The sequence below is a fragment of the Heteronotia binoei genome, chromosome 3 (genome assembly GCF_032191835.1).
Source record: "Heteronotia binoei isolate CCM8104 ecotype False Entrance Well chromosome 3, APGP_CSIRO_Hbin_v1, whole genome shotgun sequence".
NCBI classification, from domain to species: Eukaryota; Metazoa; Chordata; class Lepidosauria; order Squamata; family Gekkonidae; genus Heteronotia; species Heteronotia binoei.
This window is the reverse complement of record NC_083225.1, coordinates 165,334,390-165,357,158: the sequence shown is the minus strand read 5'-3', so window position 1 is coordinate 165,357,158 and position 22,769 is coordinate 165,334,390. Positions and strand designations below refer to the sequence as shown.

At 40.3% G+C, this 22,769-nt stretch overlaps 1 protein-coding gene across 1 annotated transcript in view; it reads left to right on the top strand.

The window, feature by feature from the left end:
• Window positions 1–834: 834 nt before the first annotated feature.
• The window catches only part of PARP4 (poly(ADP-ribose) polymerase family member 4), a 59,522-nt gene continuing 37,587 nt past the window's right edge, over window positions 835–22,769 (top strand). Inside the window, exons 1-15 of the mRNA XM_060235308.1 lie at window positions 835–917; window positions 3,678–3,818; window positions 4,165–4,339; window positions 8,651–8,774; window positions 9,998–10,076; window positions 10,918–11,022; window positions 12,669–12,812; window positions 13,956–14,093; window positions 14,759–14,932; window positions 15,920–16,080; window positions 16,704–16,841; window positions 17,354–17,452; window positions 19,608–19,791; window positions 21,476–21,632; window positions 22,171–22,295. Of these exons, the coding sequence (XP_060091291.1) occupies window positions 3,687–3,818; window positions 4,165–4,339; window positions 8,651–8,774; window positions 9,998–10,076; window positions 10,918–11,022; window positions 12,669–12,812; window positions 13,956–14,093; window positions 14,759–14,932; window positions 15,920–16,080; window positions 16,704–16,841; window positions 17,354–17,452; window positions 19,608–19,791; window positions 21,476–21,632; window positions 22,171–22,295 (1,935 nt within the window). The 5' untranslated portion in view covers window positions 835–917; window positions 3,678–3,686. The remainder of the gene's footprint in view (window positions 918–3,677; window positions 3,819–4,164; window positions 4,340–8,650; window positions 8,775–9,997; window positions 10,077–10,917; window positions 11,023–12,668; window positions 12,813–13,955; window positions 14,094–14,758; window positions 14,933–15,919; window positions 16,081–16,703; window positions 16,842–17,353; window positions 17,453–19,607; window positions 19,792–21,475; window positions 21,633–22,170; window positions 22,296–22,769) is intronic.

Here is a 22,769-nt window from a genome sequence, read left to right as displayed (position 1 = left end):
TATCTGGGACGACCAAAGATCTTCATTCAGAATCCATACTGCATTTCAATTTCATCTTTTGTATGCTGCAACATTTAAATGGAATGGCATTCCATTTAAATGTTGGCATGTCTGGTTCTAAAAATATCCAGTGAGAATACCAGCATCTACCATTGTTCCCATTCCTTTTAGTACATACTCCTCACGCAGTCACATTCTCTGCAATCGAAACTTTTCTATTCCTCTTAGAGCCTTAGGGGCTGGCGGTAGTCATGCCACGGCAGAAAAGTACTCTTCACATGCTCAAGAGTAGTCTCTCTCGGCTTGGCTTCGCGAACGAAGATTTAAGAAGGGTGCAATAGTCCACGTTTGCTGCAGGCTCGCTGGTGGCTGACAAGACCAATGTGGGACAGGCAGGTCCGGCCACAGCGGCTGCAGGGAAAAGTCTGATTTAGGGTTGGTCCTGTAGCAGTGCGATTCTTCCTCAATCTCCTTTTGTCCTCAAGACCAGCTATGCGTGCGTTCTCAAAGGAAGAGACAGCCTGGTGGATGGTGTGCCTCCATGCTTTGCTCAAGAGTAGTACTAAAAGACAAATTATTAGAAATAGTCTTGTGGCACTTAAAAGACTTAACACAGTTTATTCTCGCCCAAAATTTCGTGGCCACGTCATATCTGGCATATGAAACAGTGTTTTTAGTCCACGAAAGCTTATAACTGACCCCTGTTATTCAAATCAATTAATATGGAATCGTCCTGTGCTGCGCAAGAGGGCGCCCGTGCTCTTTTTAGGTGATCGATTGTTCGGTTCGCATCTGCAACCAATTGCTAATTTGTGGTTGGGAGGCTGGGCTGTCGAGAGAGGCTGCGCAGTCGCTTTCGAGAACTTCGCCTTGTCAAAGAGAACCGGGAAGTGTCTGCAGGACTACGATTGCCGTGCCTCCCAGGTGCGTAATTTTTCCTGTTCCGCCCTTGATTTTTCGAACAAAATCGGGATCATCTCTCGCGCAGACTGGGGTTGCCAGCTGACCCCTTCTGTTCTTCTAGCAGGGCTCCTCTTCCAGTTTTACTTCCAGAATTTCGGCTTGTCGTTCAGTGGGGCTCCGGAGAGTAGCCTTGACGACCCGACTGGGAAAGCAAAAGAAAAGAGATTTCCTTTGGCATTACAGACGTTAACTAGTTAGTAGAACTAGGGAAATTGCCAATTGCCGCTAATGATATTTGTACTTTTAAAAATTACACTTGCATTTTACGTTTTGCAGACGTAATGTCATTTTCCTGGGAGTAAGCCGCATTTAAAAATATTGGACTTACTTCTGAGTAGGCCTGCTTAGAGTTGGTCGCTTAGTCACAGCCAAGTATTTCTGCATTTTATAGGCCCTGTGGTCCTGATGTTTGCAGCTTTTTCTCTTCCACAAACTCTCTGTGGGTGGATCTAAGTTTGAGTCCAGTGGCACCTTTAAGACCAACAGTTTTATTCAATGTATGAACTTTCCTGTGCATGCACACTTCCTCAGATACATTGAAATCAAAGTTACCACTCCACACATAGAAGTAGAGGTTGAGCAGCTAATTAGCAAACAACATCATGAAAATGTTTTAACAGATGCAAAAAAGAAATAACAAACTAAGTTTATACAGTCGCCATTTGTTTGACTTTAATTCCAGGTGAGGTGAAATGAAGCAAATAAGTACGTCACAATTGGAGACAGATGTGTAAATCCAAGGACATAAGATAAACCATGTTGGATCAGGGCAATGGCCCATCCAATCCAACACTCTGTGTCACAGTGTGGCCAAAACCCAGGAGCCACATTAGAAGTCCTCACAATGTTTCCCCTCCCAAGCACCAAGAATACAGAGCATCACTTGCTCCAGACAGAGTTCCAACAATATACTGTGGCTAATAGCCATTGATGGAATCAATGGCTATTAGTTAAGACTGAGACACTGTTGTTACATTACTTTCCAATATTGATTGCATTACATTACAATCAGTATTCAAAGGGATTTTTTTGAGCAGGAACACAGTTCTGGCTGGCTTGGTGTCAGGGTGTGTGGCTTAATATGCAAATGAGTTCCTGTGTGAAACAATGGTGACATCAGGGGTGTGGCCTAGTATACAAATGAGTTCCTGCTGGGATGTTTCTTCCAAAAAAGCCTTGACGATTCTAATTGTATCTGAGGATGGATCTGCCAAAACATATACTGGAATAAAAACTTGTTGCTAGTATTAGAAGTGTCATAACACTAAGCTGAGAGAAAGGAAATGGCCCTGGATTGCCCAGGGACCATCATGGATTTTAACTTCTTTCTCTCCATTATAAATTTTTCTATTCCCTTTTGGTTTTGCTTTGCTTTTTCTGTCACTTTATGACAGTAGAACCTGTTCTTCCCAAACCATGCTTGTCAAGCATTAAGACAAAAGACTTGAGGTTGTTTGATTCTTCACAATTTGTGATCTTCTTGCTACACCAGTCCTGTACATTGCCACTCCTGTAGTCCTGTTTTTAAAAGTGTGATTTTATAATCAAGGAAATGAACTCTTGTCTGGTTCCGCGTTGTTTATTTTAGGATCAGGAATGGCTGATGAGTCATTTCTTTCAGGCCTTTTGAGAGCTGATTCCATTATAAGGTTTGGCCTTCATGCAGTGACTTTTAAAGATGAAAAACAGCAAGAAAAGGATTTTCTGGGGGCATTTGATGAACAGGACCTTGTTGAGACTGCAATCCTGAAAACACATTCTTGGGAGTAAACCACATCAAATAAAATGGGACTCACCCTCTTGCTTCTTCAGTATAATGTTTTAAAAATCACATTTGGAAGAGTCCATATTACAAGAAAATCCATGTTGCAAGAGTCCATCTTCCTTTGGGCAAGCCCTGTGTCACATAGGAGCTTGTGCTATCTTCAGAGCTGAAATTTACCGTAGGTAGGTAGGTAGGTAGGTAGGTAGGTAGGTAGGTAGGTAGATAGATAGATAGATAGATAGATAGATAGATAGATAGATAGATAGATAGATAGATAGATAGATAGATAGATAGATAGATAGTGAAGGACCCGGATGTGAAGGGTCCTTTAAGATCATTTGTATCTTCCTTTTACATCCCATATTATACAGATCCACCAATGATCCAATTGCATAAATTACTATGGCTTAGATTCAGAAGCATTGTTTACAAATGCAGACATCAACACTGACCCCTCTGAATATACAAAACAGCATAGGTGAAATGTCACTGGGATGGCCAAATGCAAACAGGACAAAGCTCCTGTACTTTTAACAGTTCATTAATAGAGAACTTCAACAGGTGTACTTTTGTTGCCAGATGTGACAGTCAACACCTGCTAATCCCCTTGGCTATACATACAGAAACTCTTATTTCCCTTATATTTATATTCAGTGTATATTATTACATTTTATCCTGCCCTTTCCAACAAGGAACTCAGGTTTCCCCATTCCTCCATTTTATTTTTACAATAGCTCTTTCTGTTTCTTCCTTTCTATCATTTCTCCCAGAAAGAGGTGTATTATTAATTTAGGAAACATAACAATTAAAGATATATTAACGTTCTTTTGTCCAGTCCTGAACTCCATTCCAGCATCACCTCAGTTAAGGGAAAACCACAGGGATAGACGTATTCAGAGTGATCTGATGCCAGAGTCACAGCATGCAACCGTTTCAATTTGACATTTACCTTTGCAGGATGCCAGAGCCAATTTTCACCAACTGTGGGTTCTTCTTGAAACTGAAAAAAATAACTATTCAGGAGAAAAACAAGCTGAAGGACTGCATTAAAGGAAATGGTGGGCAGATAACATTTGCAATAAATGATAAGGTAAGTCTTGTATTGATTTCTGGACAGATCAGGTTGCTTTGGGTTGAGGGGGGATGGCTGTGTGTCTCAAAGACTCTTGTGGCATCTTCAGATCGTATTGTAGTGTTCATAGAAATGTATTGCGGTGTTAAGTTTTTATGTGTTAAAACTCAGGAAGGCTTCTGCAGTGGTAGATGTTAGTCTTTAAAATGCTACAAGACTGTTGAGTCTTTCAAACTGCAGTTGAAGGAGACAGAACTTAAATAGGAGCAGTTTGCACCTGTATGTGTTCTGTGTGCCTTGCAAACAAGAGTTCTACAAATGAGCAATTCTGCATTCTGAACTCCATATCCTAATGTAATTTCAGTGTACTCATGTTGTCACCGATGATGCTGATGCACTCAGTTCTGTCCACCTGAAAGCCATCAAGAAGAAACAGCTTCCCATTGTTGGGGTCAATTTCATATGGGACTCAGTCAAAGAAAACAGACTTTTACCACCTTCTAAATGGGAGCCCCTCAAGGCCTTGGAAAGTGCACCTGGTAAGAGAACTCTTTGTAGATTAGTAACCTCGATTTGACAAATATTTCCACTTAGAAATAAACATTTTTAAATATTTCTGAACAAAACAACAGGGACTGCAAACTTCTGACACCACAGATCATCTCTGTCCACTTATGAGTATGTGATATTAGCGTTTCATTGGAGGCTTTTAAATTATCATTGTCGTACTGAAGATTTCATGACCTTTGTGCATGCTACATTGTTTACATGCATTTTTAAAAATCTGTATTATGTATGCAAATGTTTATTATGTATCATCATTTATTTATTTAATTTATATCCTGCTCTCCCTGCCAAAGCAGGCTCAAGACGGCTTACAAAGCCAGTTGGCAGAACAGTAGGATTAAAACACTAAATGACTATAAACAATAAAACAATAGAGGCGCTATTAATACCATATTAATATTAATAAAGATGGAGTACAGCAGATCTTTTCATAGTTATCATTCCCAAGTGCTCCAAATGGAAATAGAACCACACTTCATTGTGTTCCGGATGGAAACAGGATCTAGGTCCACGCTTCAGGTGGTCAGTCGGTGTAGTCATTTACTGTTTGGGACCACAGTTGCTTAGCTTCAGTAGTTCTCTAGCATTTGGAGTTGTCCCACTATTCTCATGGTCCTTTTAAATCCTTTCAAAAAAATGCAAGAACAGTGCTGGGGTTGATTTCTTTAATATGTTAGACTTTTTCACACTGAGCTGTAAGCAGAATTTAAGTGGGGATTCCACACAGCACTTAAATTACGTCTGTATTCCTCTTAAAACTGTGGCATTGGCCATCCCCAAGGGCAAGATCCTGTAAATGTACTTGACGGTAAACCCCCTTCAGCAAATTACAGTTGTCCCTTTAAGCTCATATCTGTCCAGCTCCTGCTGCTCAGTTAGATTCCCCAGCATTCGTGAAATGGATCCATTACTTTATTGAGATGGAGAGGCTTAAATACTCTTGTTTTCCTTTGCATGGATTGTGATGGATCATTAATTTTTCATTGCCCTAATTCTGCAATTACCATATAATTATACACATTTCAAATGAGTATACTTCGCAGCAAAGATCAATGCAATAATCAACCCATCTCATCTCTTTGTCTTGTTAAAAGCCCTCTAAATCCTCCATTTGTGTCTGTTTGTTTAGAGCATTTTAGCCTTGCTTTCTCTGAAACCTGATGGAAAGAGGGCTACAGTGGTAATAGAAACAATATGCAAGTAAGAATCTTTACAGAAGTTAAGAACGTATAAAGTTAAAAATTAGGTGGCTGTGTCAAAAGGCCTCCTCGATAATTGTGCCTTATTCAACTTGTGGAATCTCTACAAAGGAGATGCTAACAAGTTCCGTAAAATAGCAGCAGCCACTGACAAAGCCCTAGATTTAACAGTGACCATCCTGAATACTGTAAGGAAGGAGCTAAGCAGAGATCTGAGGAGCATAGCTGCTACACAGAAGAAGTGGTCCTGCAAGTATATGGGTCTGAATAGCTTTAAAGGGAAAAACCTACACATTAAATCATTTAGGAATGCTTGGTATGAGCTGGTAAGTGGGCTGATTATTTCGTACAAGGTGAAATTTCCACATTGTCTGCAAGGGCACTCCCAATAGTGTTACAATAGTCTAGCTTGAAGGTTACTGTTGCATGGGTAAATGTGGTCAGATTCTTTGGAGGTAAAAACAATGGTCAAATATGGTAATTCTGTATTAAACCAATGAATGGAATCAATCAGGCTTGAAACAGTAGCCAAAAACATGAGCCTGTAAGTTACATGCTTAACCTGTTGGATACTGACAGCACCCTGTATCTATAGCCATCTCTTGTCTGGCTTTGTATACTTTTGTTTTTAAAACAAACATGCAGAAATGTAAAATGGGAATTGGCTAGGGAGGTTATACCCATCATGACTCCTGGGTTTCTCCTTGATTTTGTCGTTTTAAGTATGGATGTTGGTTGCTCTGCTTCTCTTTGGCAGAGGCAAAGTTAAAGAATTCAGAGGCAAGATTAATTGCAAAAATATTCTTAAGGTGCCCACCAGATGCATATCTGTGTTTTTGAAATAAGGTAGGGCTAGGCCTAGCCACTGCTTAGAAGATCTTGTGTATTCAGTCTGGTTTCCCAGAAAGTCCTGGTATAAATATAACAAAGGAATGCAGACTGCTGCCAGTACTCAGATTTTTCAAGTGTAGCAATCTTTTTGTGTGTGGTAAGCTGCATACAGTGCAATCCTGTGCTGAGTAACTGTAGTCTAAAGCCCATTGAAACAAGTGAGTTACAGTCAATTTTATATGCTATGTAGCCTACTTGCCTCTCGAGCTTGATCATTCGACATAATCTTGTTAGCATTTAGCTTTCCAAATTATGAGAAAACACCCAGTTCAGAGAACTCCAGAGTTTATTATAAGCTTATGCAGTATAATTTCTAATGCAGGACAGGCATTCTGTTGGCAGAATTTTGTTGTTGTTGTTAACATTCTGTTGCTAAAAGGATGGTGTACAGCATTCAAAATACAGTTTTAAATAGTTAAAAACAAATAGAATAACCATTTCTGATGGCATCTAAGATCAAATTATCCTAACCCCAAGGGGGAAATGAATAAGCCTGGCAGAGAACCTCTGCCTTTCAAGCCCTGTGGAACTGCACTAGAAGAAGAAGAATTGCAGATTTATACTCTGCCCTTCTCCCTGAATCAGAGACTCAGAGTAGTTTACAATATCCTATATCTTCTCCCCCCACAGCAGACATCCTGTGAGGTGGGTGGGGCTGAGAAAGCTTTAACAGCAGCTGCCCTTTCAAGGACAACTCCTGCGATAGCTATGGCTAACCCAAGGCCATTCCAGCAGGTGCAAGTGGAGGAGTGGGGAATCAAACTCAGTTCTCCCAGATAAGAGTCGGCACACTTAACCACGACACCAAACTGGCTTCACCAAACTGACACCAAACTAGGTCCTGCAGGGTATCAATGTCATTTGGCAGAGTATTCCCCCAGGTTGGGGTTGGGGCCAAAAAGGCCCTGGTTCTGGTTGAGGATAGCCAGATGTTTTTTAGGCCAGGGGTCTCCAGAAGTTTTTTCTCAGCTGAACGTAGTGCTCTTTGAGGGGTATACCTGGAGAGGCAGTCCCAAAGGCATGTTGGTCCCAGACCATTTAGGACATTGAAGGCGAGTACCAGAACCTTGAACCTGATCTGGTATTCAACCTGATAATATATAGACAACATATGTATTTACAGAATATAAAGCAGAAAACTTGAATGCTTTCTCTGTGCATTGCAAAGTAATGCGCATCGGGGCCAAAAATCCTAGCTATAAATACGTTGATGGGGTGTGAACTGGCAGAGACTGACCAAGAGAGAGATATTGGGGTTGTGGTAGATAACTCACTGAAAATTTTGAGAGAGTGTGCAATTGCAATAAAAAAGGCCAACGCCATGCTGGGAATTATTAGGAAAGGATTGAAAACAAATCAGCTAGTATCATAATGCCCCTGTATAAATTGATGGTGTGGCCTCATTTGGAGTACTGTGTACAATTCTGGTCCCCGCACCTCAAAAAAAGATATAGCATTGGAAAAAGTGCAGAAAAGGGCAAGTAGAATGATTAAAGGGTTGGAACTCTTTCCCTGTGAATAAAGGTTCAAATGCTTGGGGCTATTTAGCTTGGAGAAATATCAACTGAGGGGTGACATGATAGAGGTTTACAAGATTATGCATGGGATAGAGAAGGCAAAGAAAGAACTACTTTTCTCCCTTTCTCACAATACGAGAACTCATTGATATTCAATGAAATTGCTGAGCAGTCAGGTTAGAACTGATAAAAGGAAGTACTACTTCACCCAAAGGGTGATTAACATGTGGAATTCACTGCCACAGGAGGTGGTGGCGGCTACAAGCACAGACAGAGGGGATTGGATAAGTATATGGACAAGAGGTCCAGCAGTGGCTATTAGCTGCATCATATTGTTGGAACTCTCTGTCTGGGGCAGTGATGCTCTGTATTTTTGGTGCTTGGGTGTGGGGGGCACAGTGGAAGGTCTTCTAGCCCCCTGGTGGACCTCCTGATGGCACTTGGGTTTTTTGGCCACTGTGACACAGAGTGTTGGACTAGATGAGCCATTGGTCTGATCCAACATGGTTTCTCTTATGTTCTTATGCTTTTATATTCCAAACAGTTTTAACCATCAAGAAAATTAGTTTTTTCAAATACCAAATGTTCTTCTTGATATTGAGATTTACCAGTATGCAAATATGTGCATACCTAACTCTGTCAAACTTATGGGAAATATTTATTGTCATAACAATAGATGTGAAGGTTGTCTCTGTTTGCGAGGAGGACAGTCAGAAGGTAAATGTCTGTGCTAAAACCGGCCTGTCCTGCAAGACCAACCATGAGAGCGAGTCTGATGACAGCAACATTGACAAACTCAGGTAACTTGGCCGATCTATTTAAACAAAACAAAGCAATCTTTGGGGGAAGTGGACAGTGACTGGCTCAGCCACAGCTCCCAACTCAGCTGTGAATCCTACTGAGTGACACTGAGCCTATCGTCACCTCTCAGCCTAACTCACCTTAAAAGTAGGCTGTGACAAAGAGAAAAAATGTCCTGCCCCTTTGATAGCAGCTTAAGTTGTGAAAACATTTACTAAAATGGAGGTCTGATTTTCCCAGGAAAGTAGGAACAAAAAAATCCAGAGTGGAAGACCTCAAACAGTTTCCTACTGTTCTGGCCTCCTGTGCTCCCTTCTTCCTATTGCTCTTTCCTTCTACTTCCTTCCAACCCAAGTCTATACCTCTCTTTGTCTTTATTATTAAAAATGCCAGGTGCAAAGAGACTTTTGATTCCTGTCAGCTCTGATGATCTATGTGATGTTATGCATGAGAGCAGGAAAGCTCCTACCTAGCCTTTCCAGAGTCTGTCTGTAGACTGTGTTTTCAGAATTAAAAACCTTGACCTTGTGTGGTGGGGTTAAAAAACCCTTAGTATTGCCTCTAAATCTATATGTTACTTATTGTGCTACATGAAGTTGTCCTCATGGGACAAGTTAGATCCAAACAGTCATGCATAGATATTCTTGATCTGTAAACATCTTTAAGCAAAAATAAAATATGAATTCCATATTCCTTCCATGGAAACCAGTTGCAGCGTTGCCATTTCTCTTTATCCAGGCTTTTATACATCTTTTAAAGTGGGAGGGAGGACGGTTTATGGACCACTTTTGTCCATAGGGCTATGACAGTCACATTAAAAAGTTACAAAAAATGGATGTTTTTAATATTGACAATTTAATGATGGTTTTTATGGTTTTATTGTATTTGCTTTTTCTTTGTGATCTACCTTGAGCAGGTCTCTGAAGAGACAACATATGTATCTTCTAAATAAATGGGCTTTAGAAGAATGCATGGTAGTGTTGCCAACAACCTGGAGGAAAAAAATGGGTGGAAAGGGGCACTTCAAGTTTCCATGGCTCATTTAAAGGAACAGAACATTAAGATTCTATTAAAGGAACAGGACATTCTTTTCTCCAGGCTATAGGCAGCCCTAGTACATGATTAAAACTGAAGCTATATTGTTTCAGTTGGACCACTGGTTTTCATGCAATAGGTTTCTTTGCGTTCAGTAACAATGCAGTGGTTTTTTTATTGGTTTCAGGTGGTTTTCAAATAATGATAAGAATATCCCTTATTTTCCTGAAGATTTTGAGGTTGCAAAGTATGATGTCCTTGAAAAGGTAAGAACTTGGTTTTGTGGCTTTAACAGAAATCATGTCTGTGTTCAGCTTCAGCAGAGGCTCCACCAAACTGACCCTTAATAACATAGTCTCAGGGAACCTTAAATTCTTATTATTTACAAATTTATTATGACATAAGTTTATGGGAGACATAGTCTACTGCATGCTGACCTTCAATGCCAGGCCTTCTTGCAAAGTATTTCCCACAGTTCATAATTATCCCTGATATTATTCCATCAGTAAAGAAGCTGGTATTTAAATGACAAATAGATCTCTCACCAGTGTTACCTCTCACACTGTGTATCAAATGTCTCACGTTTCTCTGGAATGACATATGATACAGTAAAATGTTGTAAGCACAATGGTGATTGAAGTTTACACATGAGCATTGATGGTCCTTGGCAACTTTAGGGAAGGTTGGAAAATTCAAGGCCATATCAGATACACTTTGGTTAACATTCACAGCCACCTCAAGGTGATTGCCAGAATTAATTTGAGCATGTCCAAAAAGCTGGGAAATAACATTCATTCAGGACTTGAAGCATTCTCATGTGACAGTATTCACTGCATTCTCAACAATTACTGTGACATGTAATTAGTAGGGAAGGGGGGGGAAATCTATTTTTCTTAACCATGATATTTGGGGAAACTATTCAGCAAAGTTGATGATCGATCCCAAAAAATACCCAACCCTCCATATCAACTCCTTTGGTTGGTGATTGCATAGAAGCTCAATGTTCTATAATGGATGTTTCATTGTGTGAGGGGCATCTCATTAGGCCAAGTTTTATGTGATGGGCAGCTACGTATTGGAAACTAACAAAATCACCGTTTTTCCCAGGGTGAAGTATTTAAGGAATGTGTTGTTGTTGAACTACAGTGTGCTTTGCAGTGTTGTGATTATCCTTTCCGCATACGCACACACGGCATGTCTGAAGACGTCAAGGTAGGTCAGAATTAATGCCATAATCAGTTTCTTTCTTCACTGGCTTCGGTGCAATATTCAACACACTGTAGTTGTTGCTGTGTCTTTTTTTTTTTTTTGCATTAAAATTCCTAGCAGCAGTAAACAGAAAGATGACATAGTACTGTGTTAGGGCGTGAGCTGCCAATCACCATAAGGATGTGAACTGTAAATCGGAGCTTGTACATCATTTGTTATTAGCACTGTTCAGATATTTTAACTAGTTAGAATGGACATATGTGGGGGAGGGAGCAGTATTGGAGCAGCAATCTCCACTTCAGCTGTGTGTGCTTATTGAAACATATTTCTATAGCCTGTGTGGATACTTGTATGTGTGCATATGCTCAGTATGTACACCCCAGTGATGCCATGTAGGTCAGATAGTCAGGGTTTACCACTGTGATGCTGCTTCTCCACTCCAGCCATCAGAGTATCTTGTTAGAGTATATGAATAAGGACCATTGCATTCATTTGTATTCCGTTCACATATATCAAAATTTGACTGATAACCTATCCTCTATTTATACCAATTCAGCTGCAGCATGAACTGTATCACTGCAGCTGAAACAGCCTATTATTATGGCTGGTATACAAGATAAAACCAGAATGCTCTGACCCTGCTACTTCAGTGTACCCCTGTCTCAATTTCTATTTCAGTTGGGGACAGGCTTGTGCAAGGTCTACTGCTCTCATAGTACTAACACTCTTAGGATGCTCTGCTTGTATCATTCCTGACTCATAAGCTTGAAGAGGAGCCGTGCTTGGATCAGATCAGCATCCTGTTTCATGCTGAGCCAAATTGGTGTTCCAGGAGGGGCTACAGTAGGACACAGAGTCCCAACTCCTGTTTCCCCTCAGGAGTGTTATTCAGAGATTTATTGCCACTGACTAGTAACTGCTGTTTCATCTGCCCTATGTGGATTTTTATAATCTCCTTTTAAAGCTGTCTAAGTTAGTGGCCACAATTACATCCTGTTACAGTGAACTCCATGTTAATTACATAATAATTTGAAGAAGTACTTTCTTCTTTTAGTTCTGAATCAATCACCTGTCGATTTTAGTGGATGTCCCCAAATTCTAATATTATAGGAGAGGTAAAAAAAGTTCTCACTTCTCACTTTCTATACCATTTCATTTGTCTTCACAAGTGTTGCTCGAATTCCCTTTTATGACACTGTTTTAGAGAACATCAGTGCTGTGAAGTGGGCTGGGGCTATTTTCCTGCCTAGCTCTGTAGCCATGGTACTCTGTTGATGTAGTTAAGTTTGATCTTAAGCTTCAAAGCATGATTGTAGAGTGCATCCATAACTTATACACCTTCTCGCTAAGCTCATTAAAAGCTCAGTTGCTCAGAAGCATATCCAGATAATCTTAAACTGGCTTGAATCCAGCTGACATGACTTTCTTAAAAGAAATAAGGTAATTCGGTGAGTGTGCTCAATGTTATTGTTGAATGTCTCGAGATCTCTAACAGAGCTACATTTCTGAGGGTTTGCTGCATAAGAACTCTGACTGTTAAAGAGGGTTGGAGTGGGCTTACTTACCTTTCAAACCACAGCCAGTTACATCATAGCACAAGATGAACTAGAATTTCTGTGACCTGTTTGTTTTTGGTATTGTGTAAAAAGGTACAGTGGGCTCTAATTAAGACTTCTGAGGAGGCCCGAAGAGTCTATGAGCATTGTACTGAACAGCTGAAGAAAGCAGATTTTGAATTAAGCCATGATTTTCCATATTATGCAGAACATTTAGCTTCAACTAAGTTACAAGAGGTTAGTGTAATTCTTAACTCTTGTCCTGATAATTAATCTTTTTATCTGGAAATGTGAGTCCTCTCACATGTGAGAGCCAGTTTGGTGTAGTGGTTAAGTGTGTGGACTCTTATCTGGGAGAACCGGGTTTGATTCCCCACTCCTCCACTTGCACCTGCTGGAATGGCCTTGGGTTAGCCATAGCCCTGGCAGAGGTTGTCCTTGAAAGGGCAGCTGCTGTAAGAGCTCTCTTAGCCCCACCCACCTCACAGGGTGTCTGTTGTGGGGGAGGAAGGTAAAGGAGATTGTGAGCCGCTCTGAGACTCTTCGGAGTGGAGGGCGGGATATAAATCCAATATCTTATCTTATCTCTCTCTTCAACTGGAATTTCATTGGCACATGCCTCCCATGCACGATGCAGTCAAAGAAGATGTCTGTTTTGGTGACTCCATCTTTTTTGTTGACAGGAACAACTTGGGGTATCAGAGTCTTTAATCAGTCACATTCTAACTATCTGAAATGAGAATAGAAGTAGTTAATTAGGAAGAACTGCATGCAGAATATGCTAGGTATTTTTCAAGATGGAACATGCACTTTTTGTTTCCAAATGTATGTTTTACAAATGTTTTGAGAGAAAAGGGTGAGACGAACAAACTGCTTTTTTGTAGCATATCCACTTGATGATCAAGGCTGTAGAAAAATGCCCTTTTAAGAGAGACCTATGTATGGAAATGGGCAGTTGAAGCTTTTCTTGGCAAGAGAGTAAATAACATTAGCTGATCAATAATTTTCCGTTGTATGTGTTAATTGCCATCATGTCACTTCTCACTTATGGTAACCGTATTAATTAATGTCCTCCAAAACGTCCTATCCTTAACAGCCTTGCTCAGGTGTTGCGAACTGAAGGCCACGGCTTCCTTTATAGAGTCATTCCATTTTATGCTGGGTTTTCCTCTTTTCCTGATCTTTCAATTTTCCTAATCCTCTGTTAAAGGGGCAGGACATTTTTCTCCAGGCCTGTTAACGAACCCTAAATAGCTCCAAAAATATATTTTAACCACCTTAATTGACTGATGCTTCCCTATGATGGGATTGTTTGTAATACAAACTGCTGATTAACAATGATGACTTCATGGTGACTTGATCACTGTGGTGTATTTGCAGATACTTGTAGCAGAAGCCATCAGTTGCGGCAACTTGTCTGAAGAAGTTGGTGTTTTTGTGGAACTGCTCTGGGCTGAAGCTCTTGGGTTCTTGAAAGATCTGTTACATAAACCAGTGACCAGCATCAGCCTGAATGATGTAAGGACATTCCTCCTGAAAATATCTGATCCTTGGCAAACATGTATTCCATTGAATATTAACACCAATGCTATGTCAGGTGAATGCATTTTCCTTTTCTAGATGGCAGAGTCCAACTGGGCTGGGATGAAATGGAGCAATACTTTGCTTGCATAAAGAGCCCTGTTTTTCCTTTTCTGTTCTGGCTAAAGCCTTCTTCAAGTGTATGCAGTGCAGTGCTTCATAGGAGTGTGTTTTTGTGCTGTGATCCCATGAGGCTGTGGGATTTGTGAGATCACTACAATCAAATGGGCAGGGCTTGGTTGTATTGGTTTTTCTAACCCAGTGGTTGCACATCCAAGCAAAGTGCTGATTGGATGAAAGAAGAACAACAAATCACCTTCACCTGCATAGGTACCATATTCTTGCACATACTTGCAGCCACCTGGAATTGGGGCTTGGAGAAATGGCTGTCACCTGGAATGCCCCCTCAGAATTTCAGAAAAGATGAAAGGTCTACCTAAGGATGTGGCTTTCTTTTTTTTCAGGATGTGGTAAACTTGCTGGCTAATAAAACTGGAAAATCCTATGGTCTTACTGAGGTAGCATTAATGACACCAAAAATGTGTATTTTGGGGTTTTAAGTATAAACCAACTGTAAACCGAATACCTTTTTTTCTTAAAAGGTTACCAAAGCGGAGGGTGTTCTGCTTCGAGCCAAGGAGGCATTGTTTGAATCCCGCTTTCCAGAAGAGCTGAAAACAATGATAGCAGAGTTCTACACAATCATACCTCATAAAACCGGGATAGACTATAATGTTTGTGCAAAGCTGTTGTGTGACAAGCAGGATCTCTGCCAGGTAACATTTAGATAGGTGGCCAGCATTTGATCCCTATTTTCAGTACCTTTAGCTGTGAAGATTTGTTGTAATCATAATCACAAGTGCAGTGAGTTTCACAATACTGAATTATTCTTTCATTTTGGAGTACAAAAAAATTCCAACACTCAAGAATTTCCATGAACTTTGGCCAAAATCACCAATGTGAAAATACTGTCCGGGTGAACTACTTATTTCCTAATTGTGGTTTCACTGTGAGCACGTTTCATATGAGGCTGATTTCAAGAGTCAGTATATTCTGTATATTTAGACAGACTATTTCTCCATTTTGGGGAAGGGGGACAACCCTCACTGATTTTGCAACCCTGTTACTTTTTGATTGTCAGACTGATGTATTTCTCCTTTGAAACCAAGTGATATTCTTTACACTGTCAACATCATTCAGCTTGCTAGGAAGTGTCACATGGGAGTTCTTTCACATTTGCATAGATTATGTTTATTATGTCTCAGGCAACCAATAGTTGAGAACAGTTGAGAAATTTTTAAAATGCAGGTAATTACAATAACATACATACTTAAGATATGAAATTCAGCCAAACAGTTCAAGAAGACAGCTGCCATCATCCTTTTTTCTTTATTCAACTCCAAGGTCTTCCAAAACAAAAACATCTTCAGTTTGCTTTGAAAGGCCTGTAGGGAGGGCACTCATCTCCTTTCAGAGAGAGAGAGAATTTAAGTCTGTGTCCTTCCCAAATATTCTTTCACTGTAATATCTAAAGCTATTACTGCTTTTATATGCTCTCCAGACTATTGTTTTCTATCTTTTTCTGAGTTTTGTTAAAACACAAAAAATACCTTGTCACAGCTAATTTTAAATTGCACTCTCTGCATGGCAGGGATCTTTTAAAAATGATACATTAGTAATTTTTTTTGGATGATACATGCTAGTAACGTTTAGCCTAATTGTTAACTCTGTCTAGAAAATGAACATCTCTGTTATATTTATAGCTAATCAGGGACATGCTGAATGTACATGAAATAAGTATGTCGCATCCTAACCCATCATCCCTCTCCAAGTACCGGTCTTTGGGGTGCAAGATAGATGTTCTGGATGCAAATAGTGAAGAGTTTAGTAACATTAAACAGCAAGTTGTCCAAAATAACTCCAGGTAAGTTTTAATACTGAGACCTTGTTTCTAGTGTTGTAGTGCCCACATTCTAAGTCTTTTTTCGCCCAAGCCATAGTTTTATAAAATAAGTTCTGAAAGACTTGTAAGAACTATTTTTTAAAGAGCATATAAGAGGAGAATTCAGGAGTGATGACTTGCTTCACTCCTGGGTATTCCTTGTCTCGTAAGTCCTTCTGTCAGCATCTCTGCTCAGTACTTCTTGGCCAGAGCAGTCTCACACCCCTGGGTACCGATGTTAGGTGAGGCAGGATATTATATCACATATGTGTTTCTGTGTAGTTTACTGCAGTGGTTAGGAGCATGGACTCTCATCTAGGAGGACCGGGTTTGATTCCCCACTCCTCCACATGCAACTGCTAGCATTGGGTCAGTCAGAACTCTTTTAGAGCTGTTCTCTCAAGAGCAGTTCTCTGAGAGCTCTCTCAGCCCCACCTACCTCACAGGGTGTCTGTTGTGGGCAGAGGAAGGGAAAGAGATTGTAGCTCTGAGTGAAGGGCAGGGTATAAATCCAGTCTCCTCTTCTTTTTGTTGGCTTTGAAATTAAAATGTGTCTCCTGTAAAAATTCATACGATCTCTGTATCCCTTTTAAAATGTCTTTCAGCAAATGTTCCGTAGAAGTTCTGCAGATATATAAGGTCAGCCGAAAAACAGAAACAGCTGCTTTTGAGAGTTCTCTTGGCAATGTTCAGACCTTACTCCATGGTTCAACTCCTTCCAACTTCGTGGGCATCCTTTCTCGGTAGTGGCTTGAGTTATATTCTCCCTAAAATTATGTACCTGCTTTTGTGTTCTGTGTATTTCCAGCTGTGAACAGGAGAGTTCAGTGGCAACTATTTAGCCATTCATTAGAGAGAGATAAAAGTTTTTCTTAATTAATAGCCAAAACAATGTCAAGGTGACTTGCTGTTTAGGGTTCTTGGCAAGGGAGAGGTTGACCGTTGCCTCTTTCTCACAGCTGCAGTAGCAAGCAGCTGGGATGAGGAACAGCGGCCCTTTCTCCTTGTGGCCTGTTCAATCAATATGGGTATAAAAGTGGTAAGCTACAGGCTGAGAGGTGGGATGAGAGCTTTTTTCATGTCATGTAGTTCTTATTCATTGATGGTGGTGATGGTAGAGGCAGAGGTAGGGCATGAATCCTTCTTGCTCGCTTATCCTCACTGCACCCCCCATTCATGACAGTCCTGGTATAGAAGCTAGAGACCATGTATCTGTGCACCAGGATGCTTCACATTGTTAATACTTCTTTTGTAGGGGCCTCCTCCTGCCAAAGATGGTAGCTGAAGAACTCGGCATCCAAAGAACTGATTCTGGATACTTGGGCTGTGGCATTTATTTCAGCGATTCCATAAGGTCTGGAATATTTAATGATATTGATGTCTCTTTTTATGGTGGAAAACAAAATCATTCTGCTTCCTGCACTTTCAAGAGAGAGAAAAGTGATAAAATGTCCAAAAATATGTGACTTGGACTGAGGAGAGCTCAATTCAAATCCCTGCTCAGCCATAAATCTCTCTACATGGCTTTGGGCTAATCACTCACTCTCTCAGCTTAACCTCTTTCATTAATTTGTTGAGTAGATAAAATGAATTGGAAGAAGAATGGGATAAAAATCTAATTAAATAGGAAAGCCAGATGAAGAGCATATATATCTGTTCTGCAGAAAGAAATGTCTGTCTGAGAGCAAGTACAATACTGTGGTTGTGGGACTAGGGTATGGATGATCCAGGTTCGAATCCTCACTGTGCTGTGGAAGCTTGCTGGGTGACCTCAAACCTGTGACACCCTGTCAGCTTAACTTGCCAGTTTGTTAGAAGGATAAAATGGAAGAGAGAACAGTGTAAGTCTCTGTTGAGTCCCTGTTGAGGAGAAAGTTGTGATATAAATGAAGTAAAACAATAAATAAATGCTTGAGCCCAGTGGCACCTTTAAGACCTTTAAGTTTTGTTCACAGTATAAGCTTTCATGTGCATCCACGAAAGTTTGATCTCTGGATGTGAGAAGTGAGTGACTTAGAATGTGTAGTGAGATAAGAAGCCAATATCTCTGTTAAGTTCTGGGGGTTCCAATGTTTCTGAGTGTTCTAATAACTTGTAATTCTACGATCTCATGTTCCCTTCTGTTTCTGAAGTTCCTCAGTCACTCAGTTCTCATTTATACCCAGAAATCAAACTTTGTTAGTCTTAAAATTAATTCTCACATCTGTTAACTGCTTGATTATCATCTATATACCAATGTACTGCAATTTACATGTCTTACCTAATGTGTTATTCCAATCAGTTACTTATGCATCTTGACTCCAATTAGCTCTGCCTGGCAACTAACCCCCTCCCCCTTACCTATATGTAATATCTGAGGAACTCTGCTTCAATTAATCTTAAAGAGTGCACATACCAAGTCTCTCAGCTCTCGCTTGTAGTCAGAATTGAACTTTATTTGGCTTGTAGATACCACCAGACTCAACTCCTGGTTCCCACATCTGTTTGTTAACTCTTGTATTTATATGCATCTTGACTCTAAATAGACCTTGCTGACAACCACCCACCTGCTATCAGTAAAGGGTTGAAGAAATTCTGTTTTCACTTATATCTGAAGAAGTGTGTGTGCACATGAAAGCTTATATCATGAACAGTGTTTCCTCCAAGCTGAATTAGTGTGAAGTAACTAACAGATTTTTAGCATCTGGCTCACACATTTTTGTTTTAGCTCAGAAAGCAAGCCCAGACCAAACAAATTTATGCAGTAGTCAAATCGCTTGCTCACAACTTTAATGCTAGTAGCTCTCAAAGTAGAATTTTTGCTCACAAGACTCCACAGCTTAGAGGGAACATTGATCATGAATAAAACTTAGTCAGTCTTGAAGGTGCCACTGGACTGAAAGCTTGTTCTGCCGCTTCAGACCAACATGGCTACCCCATCTGAATAAATAAACATGTATGTTTGTCACATGGTACAGAATGGAAGGGTTGAAAATGGTCTTGCCTGAAACAGTCTTTGGTTCTGAAAGTGGCTGGTCCCAAAGATGGAGAGGCCTTGGGCGGAGTGGTTCAGATCTTGTATTATGGTGGAATAACTGTATTAATGCAGTGTGTTAAAGCAGAGTTAAAATGTTCTAATCCTGTTGTCTTCAGTGGACTTAAAGCAGTGTAACTCTGTTCAGGAGTGCACTCTTAAAATATGCAGTATTTTGTTGTTTTTTAATTTCATTCTGTTTTGGCTAATTAAAACTTTTAAACAAAAAATTAAAATATGCACCATGAGTGCCTTCTGTACCATCCTGCATTGCCCTTCTTCAGCAAAAAATGAAATCCCCTTTCACCACCTGTTTATACATGAATGGGGCAACCATGGCTATCCTGTCATGTACAGCTTGATCAGACCCCAGAGATCAGAGATCAGACCCCACACTCCCCCCATGGCTCACATGCAGACTCAAACTGTTTAAACCATGGGCTAAGGAATGCTACTTAAAAATTTTTAAACAGTACTCTTACAAATGTTTCAACAGTACAAGCATCAGGTTCTCTCAGCCTAATAAGATAGATGGAACGCGACTGCTGGTGATTTGTGACGTAGCACTTGGAAGGTGCTGGGATACTTATTATACAGATCCTTTCTTAACTGCTGCCCCATCTGGCTATGACAGCGTGCACGGAATCTGCAAGGCAAAAGACAAAGATTCAATTTTCCAGGTATAGAGCCAAATAAGCACACTGTTCTGCTGGTATGGAAAACAAAAAGAAGCACCTCCTCCCCCCCCCCCCTGAAAGAACCCAGTATGGGACTTATCACAGTGACATACTTTGCAGGGTATTTGCAAGGACTGCTGAAATCATGTGACTATAGATCACCATATATCAGGGGTGGCCAAACTATGGCTCTGGAGCCACATGTGGCTCTTTCACACATATTGTGTGGTTCTTGAAGACCCCATCACACCATCAGCCAGCGTAGAGAAGGCATTTCGCTCTTTAAATTACTTCGCTAAGCCAAGCCAGCTAGTGGCTTGGGGAATGCATTTAAAGTTGCTTTCCTCCCTCCCTCCCTCCTACATCTGACAGTCATGTCTTGGAGCTCTTATATTAAGCAAGTTTGGCCACCCCCGCTTGTTGGCGTATTCGCTAGTATGCTCTGGATTTGTGAGGCTTAATGATAGCACACTGACTTGTTCTAACTACATTTATTTACAAGTTTATAGTTGTTCTGGTATACACTTTAACAAAGTGCTTCGTCAGGCACACATTTGAGAGCAGAGAAAACACTGTACAGGCTTTTCCCAGTTATATACATATAGCTGTATACAAGCACCAATCAGTACACAGAGCTGAGTCATTCTGCATAGGCACAAGTACTCTGGACAGAACCAGCATGCACTTGCTAAGGGAAGCTGTCAGGAACTGTCACAGATCATGAACTGTCATTTGCATAAGACTCCAGCCTGAAGTCTTACTAGCAAGTATATGCTGACACTGCTATGTATTCTGGGAGAATGTTTATATATATGAAGTGCATTGAATACCATAAAGCACTCTATATACATTTATCTTGATGAGAGAGGTTCACTTTGTCAATATTTGCATTCAATTAATGCATTCCTATCCAGGGTATAGGAGGTTCAGACATCACAACATTGTGAAACACCTCATTTATGTTGGCACAGTGATTAAGTAGTTGTTAACCAGAGTAGTAAAATCTTCAACAGAAGTTAAGTAGACTTGTAGCGATTCCTCGTCCCTCTTACAGAGCGTCCAGCTAGGGTTGCCAACCTCCAGGTGGCACCTGGAGATCTGTTATTACATTTTATTTATTTTTATTTACATTTATGAATGACTTAATCCCTACTGTCATAGGGTCCTAAGCAATGTACAGTACTATAAAAAATTAAAAACCATAAAAAACAGTACAAACCATATCAATTAATTTGAAAAGTCAAGTGGCGAAATTTATAGTGTCTTCCCATTTCCGATTTGTGGACACCTCGGAGGTGGGGGAGAGAAAGTAAGTCAGTCTGAGGGGGCTGATCTCCAAACAACCAAGATCAGTTCTCTTGGTGAAAATAGCTGCTTTGGAGGGTGAACTCTATGGCCTTATACTCTGCTGAGATCCCTCTCCAGGCTCCATCCCCAAAATCTCCAGATATTTCCCAACCTAGATCTGGCAACCCTACTTCCAACTAAGGCATTGGTTCTTGTACCTCTTCTTGGTTCACCAGGTCACCTTGGCCCATTCTGGATCTCTCTCTCCTGCTGGCAATACTTTTGCCATGACCAGCTCTCAGCAGCTGCCTGAGTGAGACATTAGTGCAAAATGAGCTCATAAATTGGTTTATTGCTCTGGCAAAACTCTTAAAGTTTCCTTTCTGTTTTCTTCCACAAGGATGATGAGTTTGCGGTGTACAGAACAAGTCAGGTCAAAATCAGATATGTGGTGAAGTTTTGCCTCTCTGATGACAAAGTAAATGAATTCAATCCCACAATTCAGTCTGAGCTAGAAGACCAGGCACCTGTCCCAGAGCATCAGTCCAAGCCTGAAGGTGAGAAACATTTTCTGTAGGGGCCAATCCATGCATGTTCTAAAATGTAATGCCAGATAGCAGAGATATAGACTATATAGAGGACAGAGGCCAACACTATTAAAGATATCATTTTTTAAATTAAAATACGAACGTGCTTAAAACTCTTGCAATATTTTGTTTAAAATGGAAAGGTAGAATAGTGGGATTTTGCAATGCATTTTTAAAAATAAAAATCAAGAAAAAGTACAAGGATCACACAGCAGAAAACAAAAAATATAAAATGCTCTCAACCTGGGAAAACATGAAATGGCAGGGTATTTCAAGCTTCTTCTCCCCCCCCCCACCCCCCGGGTCTACTCAGATTAGCAATGACTCACCAGTGTAATATCCCCCTTTGGCTGTGCGTTGTGTCAGATCTGGCCCTCCTAACAAACAGGTTTGACACCCCTGTTTTAGAGAGCCTCGCTAAGGTTTATTTCTTTAAATACTGGGAAGCCACCCTGAACCTGATAGTTTACATTTAGTCTAATCTTTTCCTGAAAATTTTCTAATTTAGATTATAAAATACCAAGCCAAAAAATGCTGGATGATATAGCTGCTGGACTTCTGGACAGATCTGGAAACCCAATTCCTCTGAAAGATGTCCATATCAAGGGAAGAATAATAGACTTTGTAGCACAGGTAATACCTTATAGTATTGAAGATTTTGTTGGGTTAAAGTTTTGTTCATTTTAAAAAAGGACAATGTTCATTTTTAGAGGATATAGTTCAACTTTTTTTTAAAGATGTTGATTTTAGGAGGGAAAATACTTTTTTTCAAACTTAGCACCTGAGTGAAAGTACTTCCATTAGAAATCTTTTATTGGAAACCATACCTTTCTTTTGCTTTGATTTATACACACATACGCACACAAAAGTAATATCTATAATATCTATTCAATCCATCAAACGCAGATTACTAGACATCCAGTTGCAACGTCTAACTGAGGCAGCTCGGAAAACTTGCTCCCCAAGCTATCTGGGTCTATCCCAGACTCCTGGGCTTTTAGCTCCCTATTTCCTCTTTTTAACTGATCCTCACCAAAGAAGAGCACTCATGCTGGCTAGATTTAATGCACTACCATCGGCCATCCTCTCCGGAAGATACCACAGAAT